At 38.3% G+C, this 17,066-nt stretch overlaps 1 protein-coding gene across 2 annotated transcripts in view; it reads left to right on the top strand.

The window, feature by feature from the left end:
- Positions 1 to 12,126, top strand: part of FLRT2 (fibronectin leucine rich transmembrane protein 2) — a 65,434-nt gene extending 53,308 nt beyond the window's left edge. For both annotated transcript variants that reach the window (XM_056346517.1, XM_056346514.1), the window contains one exon: positions 1,804 to 12,126. In XM_056346517.1, coding sequence (XP_056202492.1) covers positions 2,236 to 4,224 — 1,989 coding nt within the window. In that variant the 5' untranslated portion in view covers positions 1,804 to 2,235 and the 3' untranslated portion in view covers positions 4,225 to 12,126. The remainder of the gene's footprint in view (positions 1 to 1,803) is intronic.
- The last annotated feature ends 4,940 nt before the right edge of the window (positions 12,127 to 17,066 follow it).

Here is a 17,066-nt window from a genome sequence, read left to right as displayed (position 1 = left end):
GGATCAGAGCAGTACGATGCAGATGGGAGCCAGGCCATATTAAAGGCGGATAAACTGTCACAGTTAGGCTCATGTTAGAATGTAATCCTGTTAGACTTTCTCTACAGTATCACGTCATCTTACATAATTGAAAAGAACCCACTCTTGACTGAAATATGCCTGCGAGAGAGAAAACCTTAAACAGCAGGGTGGCTAATTGTACCGTTTCCAGAAAAGGACAACACACATTATAGGCTACATTACAGTATACGTACATTTACCATTTGAATTTATAATGATAAGCTACAGGACGTTTCAGGCTCTCACATTTATCTCCAACCATTCTAGCCTTGAGGCTGATATTCGATGGTGCTCCAAATAAGTATAGTAATCTGCAAGTGCAAGGTTGCAGGGTTACAACAGTTTTGAGTCCTGAAGAGACTTCCTACACTGTCAGTCCATAGGCTTCCCAAAAGCAGCATTTGGGACGTGTCATGAACTGCACAGCTGTGGCAGAAGAACAAGCTTTCACGTATTCCTGAATTACATTTCTTTCTGAATTACCTGGATGGTTTTTAAACTGCTTAAATAAAGGGGAAAAGATTTTTAAACGTGATTTCTGTTCACTGAAATTGCATTTTGCTGAAATCCCAGCCAATGAGTTTTGATTTGGGCAAACAAAATCTGGAAAAATACTGTGCTTATGTAACTGCTATTCAAGACACAGATCTACACATGCTTGGTACTTGGCAGGGTTTATATCCTTCAGTAGGTTCAAGTACGAAAAATGCAGCGTTTGTTTTCAGTCAATGGAAACAACATACAACAAGACATCATCATACAGTACAGTATCTTTCACTGCATGCTTTAGAGAGTTGTTTGGTTATAGATCTGAATAATAAATAGTAGCTGGGAATGTAAAAGTTAAAAATTACACTTACAAGCCAAAAATACACCTTAAAGAGCTCGTCTATGCTAAAGCTAACAAACTTGTTTATGTAGCCATTCACAGACAACTGCGTAGCAGAATTAAAAGTATCTAACCTTTATGTTTCAAAGAAAGTGCTTTCCTGCAAAGCTACTGTAGTTTGAGCTGATATGCTAAAACACTAACTTAGCAGATGTGAGCCTGTTTCATTTAGTGGAAAGCTAATTCTGAAGTCTGTTGACAGCACAGTTCACATCAGAACCAGTATCAGGATGATAGTTTTAGCAAATACATGCCTTACAGCAGGTTATCTTGTGTTTGTGGATTACCATACTTATTTAAAAGACTCTCCTCATAAGTAGCTAATTCACTGTAGTAAAGTGCAATAATCTGGTAGTGTGCATTAAGTTGGAGAATATACATAATGGCATTACAGAAATAGAAGCAGAACATTCCAGAGTCTGGTAGGAAATGAAGAAAACATGGAGTGTGATTAAATAGTACAGCCCAGAGCCTACTCTGTCAGGCATCAGTGAATAGCATTCATTGAAGTCAGTGGTTCTGCAAAAGAAAAGAATACCTGAGCAAAAATTTCCAGTTAAATGGTTTAGTTTTAGGTTTGTAAAATGTTTTATTTTTAGGATTTGAAACACTGTGAGAGTACAAAGACTGGAAGTACAATATGCAAACACAAGTGATAGATCTAGCCTTCACTGAAGTCGCTGGAAGTCTTTCAATCACTGCAATGACTTTGCATCAAATCTATTTCAAGACTATTTTTTTTTTCCCAGAAAGCCACAAAGAGCACAGCCTTAGAATAGCCTTCCAATGGGCTTGATCTTCCCTATTAAACATTTCACGCTATTCATCTTTTTCTTTTCTCTTTTCTTTTACAGGCAAGCCAGATCTGGCAGATAGCTGATATGAGGACTTGGGTGACTTCAGAAAGCCGAGTTTAACGCCAACAGACTTCAGTGAAAGGAAATATTAACCCTCCAAGCAACTCATACACAGACAACTTTTGGTAGCTTTAAATTAACCTGTTGCTCACCTGCAGAGACATGCCTATTGTTTCTTTCAGCACATATGGAGGAGGGCCACAAACTTTGTAACCCTGGCTAATAAGACTGTGGCTTTCTTATCACAAGTAGGAGGTAGGCCAATTGTAAAAGGATTATTTTATACATAGCCTCCAGGACTTTAGCTCTGGCATGAACACTGGACAAAAAAATAGAAGCTAATTTTAATGACCTGAGATTTTGCTACCTGTGCTTTATTATTGTTATCAGTTCGTTAACACTTTGGTACTTTATTTCTTTAAATTAGAAATGGGTTCTTGGACTAGAATGTGGCCCACAGATTGGGCTGTCCTCATGAAATCATGGCTTATCTTTTCCCTGGGGCTCTACGTGCAGGTCTCCAAAACCCTGGCCTGCCCAAAAGTGTGCCGCTGTGATCGAAACTTTGTCTACTGTAATGAGCGAAGCTTGACCTCAGTGCCTCTTGGGATACCGGAGGGTGTAACCGTCCTCTACCTCCATAATAACCAAATTAATAATGCTGGATTTCCTGCAGAGTTGCACAATGTCCAGTCTGTGCACACAGTCTACCTATACGGCAACCAATTGGATGAATTCCCCATGAACCTGCCCAAGAATGTCAGGGTTCTCCACCTGCAGGAAAACAACATTCAGACCATTTCTCGGGCTGCCCTCGCTCAGCTTCTGAAGCTGGAAGAGCTACACCTTGATGACAACTCCATTTCCACTGTTGGCGTTGAGGATGGGGCATTCCAGGAAGCCATCAGCCTCAAGCTTCTGTTCTTGTCCAAGAATCACTTAAGTAGCGTACCAGTAGGCCTTCCGGTGGACTTACAAGAACTTCGAGTAGATGAAAACCGAATTGCTGTCATTTCAGATCTGGCCTTCCAGAATCTTACAAGTCTGGAGCGTCTGATTGTGGATGGCAATCTCCTTACTAATAAAGGCATAGCTGAAGGTACCTTCAGCCACCTCTCCAAGCTCAAGGAATTCTCAATAGTACGGAATTCACTGACCTACCCTCCTCCTGATCTTCCAGGTACACATCTGCTAAGGCTCTACTTGCAGGACAACCAGATAACCCATATACCACTCACAGCCTTTTCAAACCTCCACAAGCTGGAACGTCTTGATATTTCTAACAATCAACTTCGGATGTTGGTAAAGGGGGTATTTGATAATCTCCACAACCTGAGGCAACTCACTGTAAGGAATAATCCCTGGTTGTGTGACTGTAGTATTAAGTGGGTCACTGAATGGCTCAAATTTATTCCCGCTTCCATCAATGTACGGGGTTTTATGTGCCAGGGACCAGAGCAGGTCCGAGGTATGGCAGTCAGGGAGCTCAATATGAATATGTTGTCATGCCCCACCACCACCCCTGGTCTGCCACTTGTCATCACCCCCGTCCCTGACGCAGCCATGCCAACTACATTAGTTCCCACCTCATCAGTTCCTCCCCCAAGTAGCAAATATAATCCTCTCACTCCCACCATAGCCACACTCCCCACTGTGCCTGACAGGGAGGACAGAGAAAGGGTGACACCTCCTGTATCCGAACGGATTCAACTCTCCATCCATTTTGTGAATGACACTTGCATCCAAGTTAACTGGATGTCTCTTTTTACCGTGATGGCGTATAAACTCACATGGGTTAAAATGGGCCATAGTCTGGTAGGAGGAATTGTGCAGGAACGAATAGTTAGTGGTGAGAAGCAACACTTAAGCTTGGTAAATCTGGAGCCCAAATCCACCTATCGGATTTGTTTGGTTCCACTGGATACTTATAACAATTACCGAACTGCAGAAGACACTGTCTGCTCAGAAGCTACAACCAAGGCTTCCTTTTTGAGCAACGGCAGCAACATCCCCTCCAGCCACGAGCAGACGACTTCTCAGAACCTGGGCTCCCCATTTCTGCTGGCAGGGTTGATTGGGGGTGCAGTGATATTTGTCCTCGTGGTCCTGCTCAGCATTTTTTGCTGGCACATGCACAAAAAAGGGCGTTACACCTCCCAGAAGTGGAAATACAACCGGGGCCGTCGGAAAGATGACTACTGTGAGGCAGGGACCAAGAAGGACAACTCCATCCTGGAGATGACGGAAACCAGCTTCCAGATTGTCTCCTTAAATAATGATCAGCTCCTTAAAGGAGATTTCAGACTGCAGCCCATTTATACCCCAAACGGGGGCATTAACTACACAGACTGCCACATCCCCAACAACATGCGATACTGCAACAGCAATGTCTCAGACCTGGAGCACTGTCATACGTGATAGTGAGAGGAGATGGGGGTGTCTAGGACAAAGAGGAAAAACTCTGGAAAAAGTAACCCCCCAAACAACAATGAAAAAATTACATTTGATAAATGTTACACAGATGCATTTATGCATTTGAATACTCTGTAATTTATACGGTGTACTATATAATGGGATTTAAAAAAAGTGCTATCTTTTCTATTTCAAGTTAATTGCAAATGGTTTTGTAACTCTTTGCTTTTTAAATCTTTAAAAAATATTGCTAAGTACTGTACAGGGTTGTACAATAAGAACCCAATGTCATGGCAAAGGAAAGAATGACTCATTCTTCAAGCATTAACCACTTTGCTGTCGAAGCTGTCTGAGGGATGTTAAGTTTCTAGGTGTCCTGTAGTACAGGAAAATAAGTGCATATTAAAACAGGGTCACTAGGAACGGACAAAAGCGACTCAGATAAAATAGGTACAACCCTTCTGACCTGAACCCGGCAGTTGCTGTTGAGCTTCAAACAATTGGAAATACTTCCATTCCCCTTTGTCAGTTCTGCGTTTCCTACCTCCAGCTGGAAGCTGGAGTCCTGAGTGCTACCAAAAAGGCTACTTTCTCCTTTGGTTAGTTTTCTCCCAATATACTTGGAATAGGAAAGGTAGACAGCTCAATGTCAATCTCAAAGTGACCTTGATTCCTATTTGCCAGTGCTACTCTGACAGCGTCCCCCAATACTATACACTTTTATGATAGAAACAGTTCCTGGTTTTCATTATGATTAAGAAGCTTTAGGCATTCTCTGACCCTTCTCAGTGGGAGATGAAGGTTATCAGTATGTAACAGATAGCTGTCATTAAGCTGCACCTCTCTTTAATAGAGCAGCATTTGTTGACACAGCATGTTCAGGTAAAGCTTGAATGAGGGGAATTCTGAGTGCTCCCAGCTCTGCAGTATTCATGTAGAATTTGGAATCGAAAAGTGTAAATTGCTGAAGATGTGTTGCAAAATATGATGCCAACAGAAAGGTTGCTGTTGGCTTTTATAGTTCAAGCCCTGTTTGATTTAGGGCTCTGAGTTATGTTTAGTATGGAGAGGTAGGGAAAAAAAGAAAACAAGCAGAGAAAATAAATAAGAAAGACCTTTAAAATATTTATTTATTCTTGGAAAGGCCTCCAGGCCTGTTATGAACTGAAATATGTTCAGCAGGGAAAATTACTTGTAAATCCTGGTTGCTTTTTTTGGGGGTTGTTCCCCGACACCACCTCACACCCACCCCCCTCCTTCAAGTATAAAGAGACAGACATTAATTAAGCATTTGATTAGCTGAGGAATTTTGAGAACACAGGTACACACTGTCCTTCTGAATTACCCTTCTTTTATCTTAAGCTTTCAAAAATTTTCTACAACTATCAGTGCTTTCTAAGCAGTAGGTGGGCTTAGAATTTGCTTTTTTATTCCCTCAAATTCCGTAGCTGGAATACTTTCTGAGTCCTTGAGATTTACGTGCACTATGCGAAACATCATGCTTGTATTAAAACCTTGATGCTGCTCTCAAAATCACGTAACATTCCAGCCACTCCATTGACTCTGTGACTGCCAAGCACTCCGGATTTCTTGCCAGCTCAGTGGTAGAATCTAGTCCTTCCTTTCTTTCAGTTTGTTTATTTTTTAACGCAAGCAAAAGTTCACAGCAAAGAGAAAAGAAGGAGAGAAAAAAGAGAGAGAGAACTCTTTCCTGAGGGAGTAGGGAACCAAAGAGAAAACTTTTTACAGTGACCAGCTAGGGACGAGAAGAAGTTGTTACAATGGATTGGAAGTAAAGGCTGAAGCACTTTCACTGTGGAATGCTTAGACTTTTCACTTTATGAGGCTGCTTATGTTGGGAGAGAGAGTTTTAATCCTTTCCTTTGCTCATTTCGCTCAACCCATTCTTGAATCCCAGCAGTCTATGAGTGTGCAGTTTCTGAAATTCAAATCGCATGATAGCACTCATTTTCTGCAGTGGCAAAATGAATCTAATTATGACTGAAGGCAAAGTACAATCATTGTATAAGGAACGGCATCCTCCCCCTAACACCTTTTATAATCACATTTTGAAATTCCACTCTATATTCTGTATGTTTGCTATTTTCTTCAGCTATAACAGGTATTTTAGGCAACCTGTGTGGCTACTGTAATAGTAAAGTCACTGAAATGTTGCTGAATAAAAGGCTGCCATATGATTTCAAATGGTGTAATTCTAGGTAGAAACGTCTATGCAAAGTGTTTTTTTCTGTGACCTATTTACTGAAGATTATGATGAGAAGGTTGATACTTTTGTTTTGTTTGTTTCATATGTTTTACGTGCCAAAGCCCACAAGACAAGCAGCAAATAGTTGTGCCTCTGCACGCTTCCATTGCATGCTGGAGTTTGTTTGAAATTAAGTAGAGCCAGAGATTCCCGTTGGGTGTGGATGTAGTATTTAATTTCACTGAAATAACTAGCTTTACGTTTGATTTCAAAAGGCATCCTTTGAAAGTACGCGCTTACTAGAATTTCATACATCAATGACTGATGCTGGAGGAATCTTTGTCCTCCTTGATGAACATCTTCTGTTCCAGGCCTCAGGATACCATAGTTTCAAGATGAGCTAGGCGCCTTATTTGTAGCAAAAGACGTATTCAGGGAGTTCAGCCGTACTGCAGGTGAATGATCCACAAACCCAAACCAATGACAAGTGTGGTTGCTGTCCTAATAGGGTGAAAACAGAAGGCATTCACAAAGCATTTTGATCTCAGATGATGAAATGTATATATATCTATCTGTGGACTATTACTCGCTTACCTAGATCAAAAATCAAAATGATATTAAAGATAGCATAGTTTAAGCTTCTTTTCAGTATGAAAAAGAATATATATATTGGTATGGGATACTGACAAAGTTTCTTTTCTATAAATCCACTTCTAAAAAAAAAGTACCAAGCCACTTATACCAAAATTTATGGACAGAGCTGGGAGTGTTAGCTAAAAATTATTCACAGTTGTAATCAACTGAAAGGTCTTATGTTTCATTTGAAGGGTGTTTCTCCCAATTCAGTTGGGTTTTTTTTTCTTTTAAAAATACAGTTAATGTATTTCAGCCTACAACAGAGTTTGGGACTTTTCAAAGTGCCAGTCACACAAACAGCTGAGACTTCATTTCAGCTCACATCTAGAGAAGCACATAATAGACAATTTTTGCTAAGTGAAGTATTTGGAAAGAGTCAGAGTTAGAATTGGGCAATGATCTTTTGGTGCTGTAAAGTTCAAGATTAGCAGCTTTTTCCTTGGGCTTTGTAAAATAGGGTCATCTTCACTTAGTACAAATATATGACCACATATACTCACTAAAGGCTACACAGCAGAAGTCCCAAATTTGTGCATATACAACTCATCCAAAATACTCACTCTGAGGTGCTGATTTGGACAGGTTCTTTGGACATGGGGACAAATGAGTGGTTTACAGATAAGATCTTACCCATCTTCCTTTGTATGCTGCTAGTAGCTGTATACAGTAGCAGAAAAGATTGGTGAGTGGAATAAAACCAGAGTTTAAGTGAAATTATGTTAAAGCAGTATCACAACACTGCTGTGCCCGATGCTTGGGTTCCTTCTGAAGACTTATTTATTTACAAATAGGTCCTCATTTTCACTGATTCTGTCACTGTAACAAGTGTTCCTTGCATGTAGCTTGCTGGCAGAAACATCTGACGAATGCATGGACTTTGTGTTAATGGGTTCTTATTGGAGATATTGTTATTGAATTTCTTCATAAGAATTTTTTAGGGATGGGGTTACTTGGGACTGAAAAGATATTAGCAGTTTTCCCTGTAAACCAATAAAGGACTACAATGAATGTCACATAAAACAGAAAAACAAAGTGGCATACGCTATTTGCTACTAGAGTAGTTCAACTATTTTTTTCTCTCAATCATTTTCTCTTTTCATGAGAGAAAATTTCTCCCTCTGAGAAATATATTGATTTTAATTTTGCAAGCAAAATAACTTTATGCATATTGTATTGTTGTTATGGTTTTAAGGGTCTACATAAGGCACTTTATTAATGACATTTAAGTGAAAGTTCAGCTTTTGACAGTGAAGTGGTTAATCCCCATTGAATTCTCCATTTATAGTACTTCTTCACCTTAAAATTAACATGGAGATATTAAAGGTTTTTCTTTAAAACATGAGAATAATGGTTTTACTCATGACTTACCTTTCCAGCTCAGTGGAAAAACAAAACAGAAATGAGTGCCAAAACCAAAAGTTACTGGCTCTGAGCCTCATCAGATCATGCCTGATGCTCTCGTCTAAACACAGAGATAATCCTAGGAAGCTGATGATCACTCCTTCCCTGAACTCTTCCGAACAGGGTGCTTTATATCCCAGATGATACTGCAGGCAATATTGAAGCATTTGACATTAAATGTTTGTACAGCAGAGAATGTCTTGCTCTTTAAAAGGACACTGGCTAGTAGTCCATCTGGAAAACTAGCACAAAAGAGATTTGGCAAGCTTTTATTGTACTGGGGCTCTGTGGAAATGTGCCTCGTGAGAGCTGAATTCTGACCCTCTCAGAAACAGATAAGCTACCAAATTATTATCATCACTCGGTCCCAAACATCTGAAGATGATCTTTCACAAAATTGATTTTAACTGAGACATGCACACTTGATTCTGTTCTGTGTTTGGTATACTTTCTATCTTTAACATGGAAAAATAGATGGTTTGAAGTCTGCGTTATCTGTTTTCTGCAATCTGCCATGTTGCACGCATTGTTAACTTCAAAACCTCACTATACACTATATATTATCTTGTTGACATATTCAGTAAAGAGTTATTTAAAAAAATACAACAATCCTGCTGTATTTATATGAACAAGTTAATTAAAATAAGGATGTGAATATCTCAAAGGGAAAACAGAAAAGCAAAAATACCAATCTTCTGTACTTTCATTCCTGGAAATATTTTCAAATGTTCTACTTTATGTCCACCGTCTCTTCAGGTTCTAAAAGACAAATATTTTCATCTTCTGTCTCTCAAAGAGTTAAAGCATTTGTTACTTCAATTTCTCAGATTTAATCTTGTCTTTATAGGATTATCTCATTCTGATATGCGTGTAGGAAAGCACTGTAAAACAGGAACAGATTGTATTCCAGTGTTTGCAATTAATAGGTACATTTAAGCAGCTACACATGTCTGTAACAAATATATATGTGGAAGCTGTGACCCATTATGTGCATAGCCATTTGATAAATGCATTTGACATTCATCCTTGACAATCTTAAACCTGCCTTTTACCTATTACTATCTATTTAATCTGTTTCCTTGAAATGAAATGTGATTTTTTTCCACAATTCTCCTTTCAGAATTGTTCTTGAATTTTCAGAATGCACAACATTCAGACATAGGCCTTAATAAATTTTTGTATATCTTATACCTAACATATATGGTAATATATACAGTATATATAAAGATATGCTTTAGCTACTTAGAAATGAAAGTCACCCCTCTTCTAGTTACCTATATAAGAACTAATTTTTGGCTTTGCCATAACCTGAAGTACTGGATGTTACAAGCTGTGTCACTTCAAAACTTTGAAATGTGATATTGCTGAGTGTCACAATTCCTCTAGAAATTATTTTGTTCTCTGTCTTAACCCCAAATGTCAAGTAAAATTACCGAGAAACGCTGTGCAACACATCCACATCTAGCCCCCCCTCCACACCTTAATGTGCCTCCCTGAACTTAATGTTTATTCTGAGTAACTGAACTTCTTGTCTCACTGCAGGAGGGTGGACAATAGAGGTAAAGTGAATGATAAACACTTGCAACCATTTATGTATTTCTGGCAAAAATAATGGCATCATCATTTTCAATTGACAATTTTGTTTTCTCTCAAAAAAAAGTTGACAAACGCTGACTACTTCATCAGATAATATTTTAGTAACCCCAAAATGATTTATCATAATAGAGATCAATCTTTATATTTACTTTTTGTAGGGGTAAGCTCAGTTATCTGGAGCTGTTCACACACGTATATGTGCATATAAATTCCTGGGGTTGTGTATGGAGGGTTTAGCTACAAGGAATTCCCAAAGCAAGTACACGGAGGGCTATATTTCTTTATTGCTCAGTCAATATTTTTCTTTATTTCACTTTAAAAGGAGCTCTTCTATCTAAAGAAGTGTTATGGTGCCGCATGGAGAAACTACATTTGGTCATTGAAGTACAAAACAAATGTTTTAATTCTACTTGAAGTGCCACTGAGAGTGAAGGCTCGAACTAGAGATCGCTAAAATACTTCTGTCACAGAGTAGAGACCTGGTGAATTGTTTAACAATAATTTGCATTCCTAAAACAAATTAGTACACTCTGATGGTAAAATCCTGGCCACACTGATTTCAAATATAAATCGGAGTATTTATAGGAATAATATATATTTCAGAAGGATTGTGAAAAACATTCAGTATGACACATATAATATGTCGCACTATATATCCCCAAATTAAATACATCAACTGACTAAGGCAGGAAGCCTATGGTATCTCTTTTGAAAAGCTAGGGGAGCAGTGAAACAGACTTCACAGAAAATGAGGTGAGAGAAATATGTACTGAGCAACATTGTCCAATGTAAAGCCACAAATGGGGGGCTGAGCACAGCAGGAACGTTCTTGTACACGTAAACACGCACGTCTTCTGCTTAGAACTCTGTATTATTGCTAACAGATGTGACTGCAAAAATGCATGCATGAATAGAAGGGTTTATAGTATAGTACACTTTGGTGGGGACATCTTGTATAGAATAAGAAGAATCTTGACTCTGTGCACTGGGTCTGTTATCTATCTTCCTCTGTATAGACAGGATTCATATACAGGAGGAAGTAACAAAAGAGGAACGAAAGTCATACTGATGACCCTATCCTGGTTTTCTGAATGTAGAAAGCCTTGAAGAATGATGACCTTGTGTAAACTATTACAGAAAATCCAACTCAAATGCATGTGTGTGTTTACACCTTTAACATGCTCTGTGCAAAAGTGAGAAGGCTCCGTGGTGAGGATCAGTCAGTGTGCCAAGCTGAGCACAACCATTCTTAAAAAGCACAATTGCCAGAAAGATTCTGTTAAAATGGTGTATTTCTGGAGTGAAATCAATATTTCTACTCCGATAGCATTTGGGTAGGTGATCACATAGATAAAATTCTTTGTGATGAGGTCTGGAACAATGTGTCTAAAGATGGAATGCTGTAATTTTCATACTTTGAAACTGCTTGATGAAAAAAGGCAGATTTTGTTCCGTGAAGATGAAATGTAGGAATAATGATGGACAGAATGCAGAGATACTCCCCTTTACTGACATTTTATGGACATGAAAAAGGACACATACACATGCTTTATACATATACATTTGTGACATGATTTTAAATTTCCTTTACAATTTTCTGACTCCTCAGATGAGACACACTTCTAACACTTGTACAATATTCCAAAACATTTAAATCCTCAGAAATGACTGCAATTCCTTTCAATTAATAGAAACAAGAAAATGAGATTAAATGAGTATTTGCAGAAAGTGAACCCTACTTTCTCAGTGCTTTAGCACAAAAAAACCAAAAACCAAACAAACAAAATAAAAGAATGAAAGAAGACAACTGTTAAACTAGAATAGCCTTGCATTTCTGTTTAGGTAAGTCCTTCCAAATTTGTAGCACACTCAGTTGAATGTCGAACTTTGGTTTGACTTGAAAGTCAAATGATTTAAATGCCAGTGCTGTAAGCCTGACCTCCTATACCTTCTCAGGCTGGTTTGTGCATTCCCAGTTCAGGAACCAATACGTAATTCATTGCTCTCTGACTCACAACCTGAATGTTAAGACATTTTCCCCATTAAAGAACCATGTTAAGAAAATCTGAGAGTTGGTGCGAAGTACTGCAGTATATCTTAGTGTGCGTAATTTCGTTTATTCAAGCAGGGTGTTAGCATGGCTTTGTAAGCGAGGATTGCAGTAGCAAGGCATGCACATTAACTCTGTCATTTTCAAGAAAACCTTTCTCACCAGTATTAGACACTACTTCTAGGTGACAAAAAGCACATATGACTTATCAGGCTTATATGATTAGAAAAACAAACAAATGGGAATCGAGAAAGGAGAGACATTCCCAATTATTGTAGTTATACTAATAATACACAGTTGAGTACTTTAAGCAATTAAATAAGATCTTATAAAAGTATTGAAGCTTTTCATATTAAAGGTCCCTAGCGAGCATATATTCTATTTCCTATTCAGAAGCAATGAGTTTAGTCAACTTTTCACTTACATCTGCATTGCAGGTTAGTTTTGAAATCAGTATTTTCTTTTTATTTTTTTTCCCCCGATTAAAGGGAGCCGCATCACATTCATATTATTCTCCAATCTATTTGGTCATGATGTTTATTTGTAAGTCTGTCCATGCACTGATTTACTTTGTCATCTATGAAAAGTTTGAGGGATAGGTTACTTTAAGTATGATACTTACTTTCATGAAAAATTTGTAGTTAACTGTATGTCTATACATTTCCGCTTTGGTTTTGGCTTTCCTTTTTACAATTCAACATTATGTACAAGTGGAAAATTGAGCGAATTTAAAGTAGACTGCATTTAAGTTACTTTCTTCTACAATTATAGGAATGGCAAGACTATGTCTTTTTAGCAGAAGACAAAATTTAAGAATACTGAGTTAAGAAAGAAATTATCTTAAAAATTTTTGCTATCAATTTTAAGTTGAATTCAGTATTTTTTTTTTAACATTTTGTTACAGTAGTCATGCTAGGAAGTTGAGCTGTGAAGACTGGATAAACTCAGGTTTGTGGTCATAGGAACCTCATGTTTGGAGGTTCAGTTTTACAGATCATTACTAGTAGCTGCACAATGAAGAGGGGAAAAAGGTTTCTTCTTCCTTACTGAGGTACATCAGATTCCCTTCTGTAGTAATTCAAGGAGGAAGACAGTGATCTCCGTCAAAAAACAGGGTGTCCAGAACAGAAGGAAAATAACTGGAGTCATGGCATTTCTCTTTGCTGACTGCAGAAGCTGGCAGATGAAGATCTGGATCATTTTATGAGAGGTGCAGCAAATTACAGGTGCTCTGCAGCATTATATTGGACCTTTGGTTTGTGCAGGACCCTGCTAAGGTACCTTCGCTAAGGTGAATCCTCTTGGAGGTCTGCAACAAAATGCACAGTACATGCCTATAAAAGCAGGGAAGGACCTGAGTTTTATTTTATGTTGTAAGCCTTTAAGTTTCATTCACTGTAAGTTCTGGAGTTCCAGGTACATCACGATGTTCAAGGAGTGTATCACAAGGCAAGATTGGAAGGTCGCATTTTTGATGACCCTCCTTTTATCAGTGCAAATATTTGTAAGGAATGTAAGGTTACATTCCAAACCCCAGCAGATGTGATCATTGTGTTAGTGGTCAGACTGGACACTCCTACTTTCAGTTTAGATGTCTAATACTTTTCTCCTTTATCCCTTGTGCAATTAATTCTTTTCCAAACATTTGAAACTAAGTAATATTGCTTATTTATCACAATGCAAGGAAAAAGCTTCTACAAACTTGTTATACCTACAAACTGTGATGAAGATTACCCAGCAAAGCTAAGCTACAGAAATACTGGCAATACTGTGAACCATTTGTCATGAAGTAAAGATCTTCTGCTGTGACATGAATTCAGATTATACCCAGACTATGAAAAATCCAGAGGCACCAATCTCACAATTTCCTCTGCATTTGCATCGTTTCTTCTATGCCACATCAACCTTCTCTAGCATGAGTGGCTTGGAAGACAGATCTCTGCTTGCTGCCTCACATGATAATGTCCTTTATAACTGTTTAAATTTAACATTAAAACAAGAAAAACAGCTGTTTTCTGACTGCCTGCATTTTTGGGCTGCCGTAGTAGTAATTTGCTCTGTACCTGTCTACCGCACTACTTGTTTCTCAACATTTTTACACACACATAGGACACACACACGAGCATGTGCACAAGCACACTGTATTTATACATTTTTTATGTATCTATATTTAGATAGTCAAACATACACATAAGCATATAGGTAGATATATATATAAGCATATAGATAGAGATATAGATAAGCTACGTATAGTGGTCTGTATAAGTATGGATTGGTCCAGGTTGAGTCCTATCCTGATTTTTTGCTCCAGATTTATGCATCATTTCAGTTTCACTTAAGCTTGTGAAAGACAGCAAAGGTGTGGTATAGCATGACCTTTTTATTTTAAGAACTGTATTACCAGTATTGGTGAGAGCATCTTTTCTATAGTGTATGTGCTTTGGCAAGCTGTGCACTAAAACTTGAATAATACAGAGAAGATTAGCATAGCTCCTGGAAGTGGATACTAGGCACCTTCTGAAATACACCTTTCAATGCACAAAGGACATATGAGGAGTCAGTTTATAGCAGGACTGTTCTGTGTGGTTATTAAATAAACTCCAGACAGGGCAGAATGTGGGAAAAAAAAGTATGTAACTAAAGCCTAGTATGAACAAGAAAGGAAAAATCCAGATGTTTCTATATCGTTAGCATTACAGTTGACTTTTTCTAAGTCATTTTCTTCTCTGTGGCCTATTTTCCTTTCCCTGTGTTTGAGGTTTTTCATTCTTATGTGAACAGCCTTTTAACTCACTCTTCACCTTCTGCTTCATGAAGGACCCTTTGTTACATGGGATTTTTGTGGGATGCCCAAAATGAGGTCCCATCTCATACACGAGAGGATGCATTTCTGTGTAGCAGCCCAAACGGGCAGCGTTCATTGCCATCCACCCTCCTCAATTCATTTATCTAACTGTTCCAAAAAGATCTTGCTGAGATGAGCCACACAGCGACTGTGCTATACAGGAAGACTTAGAAATCTGCTATGAAATATTCTTCCAGGGTTTCATTTTAGAGGATCTCTGTTTGCAGCAGACATGCGAGGAGATTTGCACGCAGCAGAAGCCTTCCCAGCAGTGATGCAGCGGCACCTTGTCCTTTGTTGCCTGCCCCTTCCACTTGCATCTGGCTGATGACTTGAAATATGAAAAGCTCGCGGCTTGCTTCTGTTGTTCATACACAGCTTAGGTATCCTGACTCTGTAATTAAAAGGCATGAACAGTCACATGTCAAATTCAAGGACTAGGAGCAGGAGCTGCAGGGCTCGGACCATGACTGTGTGCCTGGACACGCGGTAGCCTAGAAGCCAAGTCTGTACATGGCTCCCATCACCTCTACTGCCCCTCTCTCAAACAACTTTGGTGTAAAAAGATTATTTCCTTTTAGATCAACAAACCTATCCATCCCTTCCTGAGGTCAGAAATTGTACTATATGTATTATTTCTCCTGAGGTGAGGAGGAAAGGGTGAGAGGCATGTCTCCACCCATTTCTCAAAAGAAAGTCAAGGCACCTGTGGAACGATCTAAGAATGGGCTCCCTCACCGAGTATACACTGTTCCCTTGTGCTAACCAGGCTCCGAGCCATGTAGTACCCCCAGCTACTCTTCTTCAGCCAAATACATCAACTCTGTAGTTAAAATGACTCCTCTCCATGCTCGTATTGTGGTTCTGAACATTCAGAACCTCTATGTTTTATTGTAATTTTCAGTTGATAGTTTACATACTCTTTTTGATAGGACTCCTGGTTTACTCATTACTCAAGATGGAAGCAAAGCAGTATTTAATTGCAGAGCAGTGAACGTGGTATTTCCCTCTTTTAAATACCTGCCTTTGCAATTTATAATATATTTTACTATGGGGGTTTGGGTTTTGTTTTTAACCCATAATATTACATACATATTGCTGGATATACCTCTCATATTCAGAAATACAAAAGCATAGAGTGTGTATTATCCTAAAATTTGTTAGCAAACATCATTGTTTTCCAGTTAGAGATCATCCCTGCTAGTAAAACAAATTACACAAGTAAAGGAGTTCCTTCTAGTTTCTGAAGTTTCTGTAACACACTTCTCTGAACTTCAAAGCTAAAGCAATGTTTGGGGCAGGGGTGGAGAAAGAAATAGGAATTTGAAAGACAGAAATTGTGCCAGTGCAAAATGTCTTTTAAATAAACATGGGCCAAAACATAAAAATTCCATTCAGGTTTAGGGTATATCGATATAATATATGGTATATATGTGGTAAATATAAAGAAACAAATCTTCCTTACCTGAGCCATGTTTTCTATTTGTGGGATTTGATTAGGGTTACTGCTTATTTCAAGTGCCTGAATTAGTAGTGTTGATATTTTTCTTTCCTGGGTTGAGAAAAAATATTGGTTATATATATTTGGCAGCTATTCATTTTTTTAAATTTGAATAACTCCAATTACTTTATACATTTTATCCCCAAAGATACCGGTGTCTGCTAAGTTGCAGTGAATTTGGAAAGCTGCACACTTGTCATTTAAAGCATAACAATTTCACAGCAAACATTTCTCTACCTTGTTAGAAGAGATAAATTGTTTAGAGATAACTTTCTGCAAGCCCAAATAATCCAGCAAAAGAGTTTGATCAGGAGACAGGATTTATCTGTTTCAAAGGCTGATCTTCATTTGAAATTGTAGAGAAATGCACTGTCAGACGAACGCCTTCTCTGCATTGATTCTAGAAGGTGACAGGTACTCATATGGATATAGCTTTTGACAGCTGATGAAGAATGAGAGTGAAATAACCGTAGCAAATAATAGAAAATTCATGAGTAAAACACTAACAGCATTACTCTGTTGAGTACAGAGTATTACATGCCTGAAATAACATGAATTTCCTCATGTTAGAAATGTACTGCTTGCTGTCAAATACAGTTGTATTTTCTAATGA

The sequence above is a fragment of the Falco biarmicus genome, chromosome 7 (genome assembly GCF_023638135.1).
Source record: "Falco biarmicus isolate bFalBia1 chromosome 7, bFalBia1.pri, whole genome shotgun sequence".
In the NCBI taxonomy this organism is placed as follows: Eukaryota; Metazoa; Chordata; class Aves; order Falconiformes; family Falconidae; genus Falco; species Falco biarmicus.
This window is presented reverse-complemented; position numbering and strand designations above follow the sequence as displayed.